Here is a 10,510-nt window from a genome sequence, read left to right on the forward strand (position 1 = left end):
GAAGCCTTGGTTGAAACCATTGTGTTCACATTTTGCTCTGAAGTTGGTATAGAGCACTTCATCTTGAAAAACATCTTTGCCTGTAAATCCCTAATGACATCTGCACAGCTTTGGGAATAATATCCTTCACGAATCACTGCAGAAGAACGTTAACAAGCACAAAGCTTGTTTTTGTAGGGTCTGTGAAAAATATAGCAATGCCCTGCCATATCCTGGACAAACCTTACTGAATTAAGTTGAACTTTATTGATATAAATTTAAGTATCTTAGGAGCTGATCTTAAAAAGGACTCTTTTAAACAACAGCTAAAACAAGAATGAACTGCTAGTTAAATAGGTTTCCCAGAATGCAAATGCATCTTCTCTGGTTATGGAAAAATTCAGCCTTTGAAGCTTTGCAAGATGGGAACCTTTTATCTGCTGATCACCTGTCACATGAGGACAAATCAAAGACCCCAAACCGTACAAAGAAGTAAAGCACCAATTTCCTGGTTGTACTTATGCTGAGCAAAAGAAGTAATGATCTGGTAACCACAGGAAACTCCCTGGGTGGGGTTTAAAGGACTATTCACCAGCCGGGACTCTTGTTGGAGTAAGGGGGTGGCCTCTGGCAAGCTTATTAGCATGCATGTAGGTTCTTTTACTGTTTTAATGTTTTCTCAGTAAAGCTTTTACTTTAAGAATAAATGTGCTTGCTTAGAAAGAGGTGTAGTAACTTAACTATAGGAATTACACTGTTTCCTGTCTCCAAGAAGAAAAATAAAGCAGGGTTCCTTAGGCAGTCTGACTTTTCTGAGGAATTCACCCAAGAGAGGCAACAACTGGAGAGCTGGAAGTTGTAAGAATGGGTCTCCTTGCCAGACTAACGAGGGGGAATACAGGTGCAGTTGCCCTACAGGACCAATACCCACTGTTTCTTCAAATTTTTCAGTGATTTCCCCCACCAGATTCAAATAAATGTACAGTTGGCCAAATTATACACATTACAACTTGGCAAATTTCACAAGTAAAAATTAAGCTTTCATCTTGTACATCAAGAAAATTAGGGTTCTTAGAGACAAACTTATACTGTGCAAAGCTTGCTTTTTAGGGAGTGTTTTTTCCTGTTTGTTTTGTTTTCCTAAAAAACAAAATACTAAAATAGTAAGAGAGAAGACAGATTACTTATTTCTGTAAGCATGCTGCCACTCTTCTACAGACCTGGAAACTGCTGCCAAATACAAAGAACAGATTATTTGCAATTTCATTATGCATGCACACCAGTACAAAAAAAATGCTCTTAATATTCAGAAACTGCCATCCCCACTAACTTCATTTTAACATCATCCTTTCTCACAGCCTCCCTCCAAAGCAAAAAAATCAACAGGGAGATTTTTAAGGGCCTGCAACAATTATTTCATTTTCTTTTTAAATGAAAATATTCAGGTTATTTCTCCCTAAAGCACACTGAACAAATTATCCTACATCAAAAGAGCTCTCAAACACCACAGGATTTTATTTACGGTATGTGCTACAATAGCTAGACACAATGGCATGAGTAACGAAAAGTGTGATAGCCTTAACTTAGAATGCTGCTTAGTTTTGATTGGTTTGTCTTACAGAGAAACTTTCAAGTAGTTTAGGACTCAAAATGAGTCCTCAAAGTCTGCCAAGGAAAGCATGGCTACTAAGTAAATTAGATTTGAGAAAAAAATATAAATAGAAAAAGGGTTACAAAAAAAAAGTTGAATAGGCATGTGTTATAAAACACCTAAACAAAATGAACAGGGCATGGAAGGGAAAACCATTTTTAAAAACTTTCAATCAGGATGGGGAAAACAATCTTATGTTGCATTCCATTTCCCCCTCCCTTTCTGGTCTGTTTATAGTTTATAAAATGCTGATCCTGCAAATGCACATGTGAGCAACTTAAGTGTTCGTCTCATTAGAGCCTTACACTAATTTTCTCAGGCAGGGACCTGTCTCAAATGTTTGTAAAGCAAATAATATACACCTCTATACCAATATAACGCAACCCAATATAACACAAATTCGGATATAATGCGGTAAAGCAGTGCTCCGGGGGGGGCGGGGCTGCGCACTCCAGTGGATCAAAGCAAGTTCGATATAATGTGGTTTCACCTATAACGTGGTAAGATTTTTTGGCTCCTGAGGACAGCATTATATCGGGGTAGAGGTGTATTTGTGGGCACTACATTTTTTTTTTTTTTTCATTTTAATAATCTATAGTGTTATCAGTAACTTTAGGAAAGAACAAGGAGTCTGGTGGTACCTTAAAGACTTACAGATTTATTTGGGCATAAGCTTTCGTGGGTAAAAAAACCCCTGATACTTTACGAAAGAAGTTAATTTGAAATATACGTCTATGTCGATATCTGTTTATCAGAACACTGACTTCTGCTTAATTAGAAACACAGGAGGGAAGAAGGCAAACCAATGTCTGCCAAACAGAAAGAGGAAAATTGATAAGGAACAAACTGTTTTTTTCATCTTCTAGGAAAACAATCAAACTATGGAAAGGTGGACCGGGCACACAGCCTGTGGAGCCATATAGAAAGCATGTCCAATTTCACATTCTGAACTCCAGGTCAGCAGAGGCTGGCAGTGCTGTGCATGATTTAAACAACTGCTATAAACAAAAATTTCCAATAACCGCAGTAAGAAAATTCCTGCCTGCCATGTCATGTTTTTACAATGAAATTCTCCTTCCCATCAGCTTATTTTTGAATACAGACTATGCAGTTTCCAGTAAACATTACACAGTGAGAGGTTTTTAGGAAGCTTTCCACAGTGCTAATGAAGTGTCAGAAAGGAGACACTTCTACTGATGCTTAATGCCTTAACAGCATTTGCTCCAACAACAGATTTCAATGACAAAACATTACTAGGATTTGTGAAGAGATATTCTTCACTCAGCTGTACCACACAAAAGGTGGTAACCGAACTATTGCAATCAAGCATGAGTTTGTTCTTTTCTTCTAACTTTTTAGCAATCTTTCAACAAAATAACTGCTGATTTCACACCAAGAGCTGTACACTAAGTTCTTAGTTTCAAAGCTAAATACAAATTTCTGTGATGTACAGCTTTTTTTAGAACTAATTTAAAATTTATCTTGGGCACTTTGTTTTTTGCCAATACAGCTAGTCAACAGATCCCAGGCAGAGCGAACAAAATCTCTTTTCTATGCACATTAGAGTGGCCATCTTTGCTACTAAATGAACCAGTAAACTAAAACAAGAAAGTTTCATAGGTGCAACTCTTAATCCTTAAGAACTTAATTAATATTCACTTATTTAAAAAAATCTTTTCAAACTACTGTAGAATTAGAAACTGTAACAAAACTGTGACTGTAATAAAAATGTGACAGGATTTCAGTGGTTAGAGTAGAGAGTTGGGAGTCAGGACTACCAGGTCTTATTTCCAGCTCTGAAAGTGATTCGTTGTGTAACCTTTGGCAAGATAATTCATCTTTGTGTACTTCAGTTCCCCCGGCTCTAACATGAGGATAGTCTCTACCTCATGAGCCCCATAAGTTAGTGTTACTAAAATTAAGTTCCTTGAATAAAAGTTTCCATAGAAGTATCATTAATTGACTTTTCTGGGTACTCCAAGGTCCAAATCACCTTGAAGTGAAATTTAACTATGAAATTGATAGCAACAAGAAGAGCAGCATACCTAGAGCACAAAACATGCAATATCAGTTCCAGCTGTGCTTGTTCTTGCTGATCCATTGTTTACGAAAAGAAACCTAGTTTGTTGTTTGAACTTTGCTGGGAGTAGGTAGTATTAGTTCTTACAAGCTATTAGAACTGTTACAGAAACAGTTCTTCTTGCTTAGCACAGAAGGATACAATTGAGATTCAACATATTTGTAGTTTACATACAAATTGGATAATTAAATTAGATGAAATGCATTCATGCAATTCCTACAAAAATGCATGTTGCAGAAAAAAACGACCTGTAATCAACAACATGCAGCTCATAATACATTGCATACTTTGGGGCAAGACTCAAAATATTTGTTTCTTTATTAGTTTTATTTAGTATGCAATACCACCTTACAATGCTGTACACACATGCTGTCTTTAGTTTTAAGACACATTCTGTTACTCAGAGAAGGGCCTTGGGCACTTGGTGCCATAATATCTCTAAGACCATGACTTTCTTTTTACAATAAAGCACTTTCCAGAGCCCTGTCTTTTGGGCACAGCACACAGTGTTACTTAGGTTTGCGGGTAGAGCTAAATTCATAAAAGCACCTTTACCAGATGTACACTGGCAAGCTGACCTGGTCTTCCATTGGGCCAAGCGTAGAACTAGATGCAACAGAATCTAGTTCAGTCTAGTTTTTCCATTGGAGGAAAAGAAAATGCTTATTAACCCAGAGACCAGGTACCCTCCTCCCCACAAATCAGACATGGGATCCCTCTAGCCTAGTCTCGGACAGGGGCCAGCAACGGCAGCTTCAGGGTGCTCATGGCCCTACAGTAGGCAGCAAGAGAAGAGCCCAGTCCAGGGAGAGGGGTCTGTGTCACTGAGAACTCGGAAGAAAACCATCGTGATTGCTTATGGATCAATGTCCTAACAGATAAAGCACAAGATGGAGTACTAGTTGGTGTCTGCTACAGACCACCAAATCACACTAGGAAACAAGATAACTGGCTCCTTACGCACCTATTTACAGTGTGTAGGGAGAAAAAAAGAGAGATCATCGGGGATTCCAATTCGAATGTCATATGCTAGAGATTTCATGCTTCCCGTACAAAAACATCCTTGGAATTTCTAAATATTATAGATGACAATTTCCTAACTTAAGTGTTGCAGCCAACATGGGGTAATTCTATATTAGACCTTCTCCTAACAGATAATGAGGAACTGACCACACAACTAAAAGATAGTGGTAGCTTAGGTACAAGTGATCATAACTTGACCATATTTATAATGTGCAAATACAATAAAGTCCAGACAAGTAATATATACATACACGCACATATATATACACACATACATACCCTTGGTGCTTTAATAGGGCCAATTTCACAAAGCTGAAAACAATTATGAGCCAATTAAACTGAGAGGAAGAATTTAATCAGAAAAATGTGAACGATAATTGGGAATAATTTAAGAATTTGCTAGATGTCCAGAAAGCCACAATCCCACAATTGAGGAAAAAGGCTGTGCTGGTTAAAAAACCAACCTGATTTAAAGGAGAAGTGAAGGCAGCTGTAAAAAAATTAAAAATATATAACAAATGTAAGAAAGGGGAAGTTGATAGTAATAAGTATAAACCAGAAGTTAGGAAATGTAGAAATTTGATAAGGGAAATCAAGGGACACAAATAGAAATATATGGCCAGCAGAGTTAAGGACGATAAGGAGGAGTTTTTAAATTATATTAGGAACAGAAAGAATCTCACCAATAGTATCAGTCCATTACTAGGCAGAAGTGATAGAATTATCAATAATAATGCAGAAAAGGTAGAAGTGTTCAATAAATATTTCTATTCTGTATTAAAAAAAAACAAATCATGCAGTTTCATCATATGGTGATAACACTCTTCCTATTCCATAACTCTAGAGCAGTAGTCTCCAACCTTTTTATGCCCAAGGTTACTTTTTGAATTTAAGGACAACCCAGGATCTACCCCACCTGTTCCCTGAGCGCCCCCCCCCACCTTCCTCAAAGCCCCGTCCACTCCACCCCTTCCCCCCCGCCCGGGTCACTCGCTGCCCCCCACCCTCACTCACTTTCACCAGGCTGGGGCAGGGGGTTGGGAGGGGTGCGGGCTCTGGGCTGGGCCCGAGGGATTCGCAGTGTGGGAGGGGGCTCTGGGCTGAGCCTGGGGCAGGGGTGCAGGAGGGTGTGAGGGGTGCAAGCTCTGGGAGGGTGTTTGGGTGCAGGAGAGGGTTCTGGGCTGGGGCAGAGTGTTGGGGTGCAGGAGGGGGTGCTGGCTCTGGGAGGGGGGTCAGGACTGGGGCAGGGGTGCAGCAGGGGGTATCGGGTGCTGCTCTGGGAGGGGACTCAGGAGGGAGTATGGCAGGGATTGGCAACCCTTGGCAGGCGGCCCGTCAGGGAAATCCGTTGGCAAGCCGGGGCAATTTGTTTACGTGCAGCGTCTGCAGGTTCGGCCTATCGCAGCTCCCACTGACCGCGGTTCGCCGTTCCAGGCCAATAGGAGCCGTGGGAAGCGGCGGCCAGCACGTCCCTTGGCCCACGCTGCTTCCCGCAGCCCCCATTGGCCTGGGACGGCAAACCACAGCAAGTGGGAGCTGCGATTGGCTCAACCTGTGGACGCTGCAGGTAAACAAACCGGCCCTGCCCACTAGTGGATTTCCCTGACGGGCCGCTGGAGGAGTCAACACATCACTGCGGCCTGGGGGGGGGGGGGGGGGAGAGGGGGGGCCGCTCTGCGCACTGCCCCTCTCTGCCGGCACCGACCCCAAAGCTCCCATTGGTCACAGTTTCCCGTTCCCAGCCAATGGGAACTGCGAGGGCAGTGCTTGCAGGCAGGAGCAGCACATGGAGACCCATGCCCCAACCCCCGGGGCCGCAGGGGCATGCTGGCCGCTTCGGGGAGCGGCGTGGAGCCGCGGCAGGCAGAGAGCCTGCCTTAGCAGGAAGAGTCCCCAGGATCAACCAACCAATCGCAAACAACAGATTGGTGACCACTGCTCTAGAGAATGTTAACCAGCAGCTACTAAGGTTAGACATTATTAAATCAGCAGGTCCAGACAACTTGCATCCAAGAATTTTACAAGACTTGGCAGAGGAGCTTGCTGGACCATTAATGTTTTTTTCCAGTAAGTCTTGGAGCACTAGGGAAGTTCCAGAAGACTGAAAGAAAGCTCGTGTTGTGCCAATTTTTAAAAATGGTAAAACGGATGACCCAGGTAATTAAAGGCCTGGCAGCCTGACATTGATTCTGGGCAAGACAGTGGAACAGCAGATGCAGGACTTGATTAATAAAGAATTAAAGAAGGGTAATGTAATTAGTACAAATCAACAATGGATTTATGGAAAACAGATCCTGTCAAACTAACTTGATACCTTTTTTTGACAAAATTACAAGTTTGATCGATAAAAGTAATAGTGTTGATGCAACAGAATTCTGTAAGGTGTTTGACTTGACTTGGTACTGCACATTTTGATTAAAAAACTAGAACAGTATAAAATTAACATGACACTCATTAAATGGACTAAAAACTGGTTAACTGATAGGTCTCAAAATATAACTAAACAGGGAATCGTCACTGAGCGAGTCTGTTTCCAGTGAAATCCCACAGGGATTGGTTCTTGACCCTATGCTATGTAACCTCTTTTTTCAATGACCTGGAAGACAATATAAAAGCATCACTGCTAAAGTTTGCAGATCACAAAAATTGGGGGAAGGATAAATAATGAAGAGGAAAGGTCATTGATTCAGAGTGATCTAGATTCCTTGATAAACTGAGTGCAATAAGTGGTAAGCTGGGCACAAGGAAATATGCGTTTTAAAGGTTTAATGTAAATATGCACATCTGGGAACAAAGAATGTAGGCCATACTTATAGAATAGGGGGCTCTATCCTGGAAAGCAGTGACTCTGAAAAAGATTTGGGGTCATGGTGGATAATGAGCTGAACATGAGTTCCCAATGTGACTCTATGGCCAAAAGAGCTAATGCAATCATGAGACGCATAAACAGAGGACTCCAGGAGTAGAGGTTATTTTACCTCTGTATTGGGAACAGTTGCAGCCATAGCTAGACTATTGTGGCCTGTTCTGGTGCTCACAATTCAAGAAAGGTGTTGATAAATTGGAGAGGAATTATCAGAAAATAGCCACCAGAATGATAAAGGGTTAGAACACATGCATATAGTGATAGATTCAAGGAGCTCAATCTATTTAACCCAGTGGTTCTCAACCAGAGGTCTGCAAGGGGTTAGGTACATCAACTTATCTGGATAGTCACATTGTTTTACAACAGGATACATAAAAATGCATTAGAGAACTCAGTACAAATTAAAATTTCAAACAGACAATGACTTGTTTATATTGCTGTATATATGATACACAGAAAAGTACAAGATTTATATTCCAATTTATTTTATAAGTATATGATAAAAACGAGAAAGTAAGCAATTTTTCAGTAATAGTGTGCTGTGACACTTTTGTGCTTTTATGTCTGGCTTTATAAGCAAGTAGTTATTTTTAAGTGAGGTGAAACTGGGGTAGGGTGACCAGATAGCAAGTGTGAAAAATCAGAATGGGGTGGGGGTAACAGGAGCCAAAATAAAAAAAAAGACCCAAATAGCAGGACTGTCCCTATAAAATCTGGACACCTGGTCACCCTAAACTGGGCGTACACAAGACAACTCAGACTCCTGAAAGGGGTACAGTAGTCTGGAAAGGTTGAGAACTATTGATTTAGCTTAATAAAGATAAGGTTGAGGGGCGATTTGATTAGTCTCTAAGTCACTACGGGGGGAACAAATATTTAATAGAGCTCTTCAGTCTAGCAGAGAAAGGTACAACGGGACCAATGGCTTAAAGCTGAAGCTAGACAAATTCAAACTGGAAACAACAGGGAGGGTAGTTAACCAGTGGGACAGCTTACCAAGGGTCGGTGGATGTGGATTCTCCATCACTGACAGTGTTTAACTCAACACGGGAAGTTTTACTAAGTTATCTGCTCTAGGAATTAGCTGGGGCCGGTCTCTCTGGCCAGCGCTCGCCAGGCGCTCAGGCTAGCGGGTCCCTTCCCGCCGCTCTTGGGGAGGACGAGAGCGGGGGAGCCCGGGGCGCTCCCTCCAGGCGCCGGAGGTCACAGCCTGCACCGGACGGAGCGCAGGAAACGGGTGGGTCTCGGGTCCGCCCCCCGCGAGCAGAGGCCCCTGAGGGGAGCCCGGGGAGGGACGGACAGGTACAAACTCCGCCGCCCCCGCTGACGGGGCCCGCAAGGGAGCCGACCGGAGAGGTGGGGGCCGGTCGGGCACCGGGGTCACAGTCCCCTCCCCAGGCCTCTCCCTCCGCTCCCCACCAGTGCCGCCACGTCCCGGCCCGCCGCCCTCACCTCCCGCCGCACGTTCAGCAGCGAGTAATAATCCTCGTTGTCCGGCGCCTCCTCCCCCAAGGCCGCCGCCATCTTGCCGACCTCTCACCCCACGCTGGGGCGGGACTAGGGTCAGAAGAGAGCCGGGCGGATGACAGAGGAGGTCGCGCCACCGCCACAGCGCCCCCGGCGGAGCGGCGGGGCATCAGGAGGCAGCGCGCACGCGTGTCGTTCAACGAGCGGGCGCTGAGACGACGCCGAGGCACATGCGCAGCGAGGAGCGCTGCTGCCGGCTGGCGGGAGAGATCACGTGGTGGCAGATGTCAAGAAGACGGTGCGCGTGTGAAGTGAGCGAATGGGCTCACCTCTAGTGCGCATGCGCCCCGTTGCGTCAGCTCGCGAGTCTGGAGTTGGGCGGGAAGAGGCTGGAGCCGCGCGCCCCGGCCCGTGCGGTGATTCATCCGGGGGTCGGGTAACTGCGGCGGGTGCCCTGTTCCTCCCGCCGCTGAGCCGAGCCTCTCAGGCCCTTCCCGTTACCGCCAGGGTGTTTCATAAACCCCTCGTCAGTATCCGCGAGCCCGCGTGCTGAGGCGCCGCCACGCAGGTGCGTGGGGCAGGTTCAGGGACCTCCCGCCCTGCCTGGGAAGCGTCATTGCCACGTACGTGGATGCCTCGAGTCACGCTTGTGTTGCAAAATCTCATTCGCTTACGTGGGGGCCCCGGGAACGTCCTGACACTGCCCCTGTTCTGTCATGTCAAGCGGGTCAGTGTTTGGGAAATGACCCAGGGGCGAAAGGGAGTCAGGAAAAGCTGGTGCCGAGGTTTGGAGTGATGTGCTCCCCCGGTTAATACTTCTCCAGCCGTCTCTAATGTCGCTGTAATGTTTCTCTGAAACCTACAGCAAACATCCATTGCGGTCCCCCCTTCTGTGCTACACCTGCCGGAAACTCTAGCCACTTCCTGGCCGGTCTGAGAAATCCACTTCTTTTCACGTCAGTCCTTCTTCAGAGAAAGTGTGGAAAGTCATCTTTGCCCTCCTTGAAGCAGATCGCAAGTGTTTTGGCTTATGTGATGTCCAAGGTAGATTATTGCCCCTTGTAGGACTTTGGAACAACCAAAGTAAGGACAAGAACTCCAATATTCACACATTTCATGCTGGGACAGGATAATTTGGGTGTATGTAATCAATTAGATGTAGACTTTGAACCAGGATCCCTGTTTTTAAAAAAAGATGCTAGAGCAGGGCGGGGGGGCAAACTTTTTGGCCTGAGGGCCACATCGGGTTTCATAAATTGTATGGAGGGTCAGTTAGGGGAGGGGGTCGTGCCCCCCCCCCGATCTCCTGCCCCATCCAACCCCACCGTTCCCTGACGGCCCCTCTGACTGCCCCCCAGAACCCCTGCCCCCATTCAACCCCCTGTTTCCCCCTGACCACCACCCCAAACTCCCCTGCCCTCTATCCAACCCCCTCCCCCGCTCC

General features: G+C 44.9%; 1 protein-coding gene across 1 annotated transcript in view; it reads right to left on the reverse strand.

Annotated features, from left to right (window-relative positions):
- DNAJC11 (DnaJ heat shock protein family (Hsp40) member C11) overlaps positions 1-9,123 on the reverse strand; it is a 74,885-nt gene extending 65,762 nt beyond the window's left edge. Inside the window, exon 1 of the mRNA XM_065421440.1 lies at positions 9,052-9,123. Coding sequence (XP_065277512.1) covers positions 9,052-9,123 — 72 coding nt within the window. The remainder of the gene's footprint in view (positions 1-9,051) is intronic.
- Positions 9,124-10,510: the final 1,387 nt, after the last annotated feature.

The sequence above is a fragment of the Emys orbicularis genome, chromosome 22 (assembly GCF_028017835.1).
Source record: "Emys orbicularis isolate rEmyOrb1 chromosome 22, rEmyOrb1.hap1, whole genome shotgun sequence".
In the NCBI taxonomy this organism is placed as follows: domain Eukaryota; kingdom Metazoa; phylum Chordata; order Testudines; family Emydidae; genus Emys; species Emys orbicularis.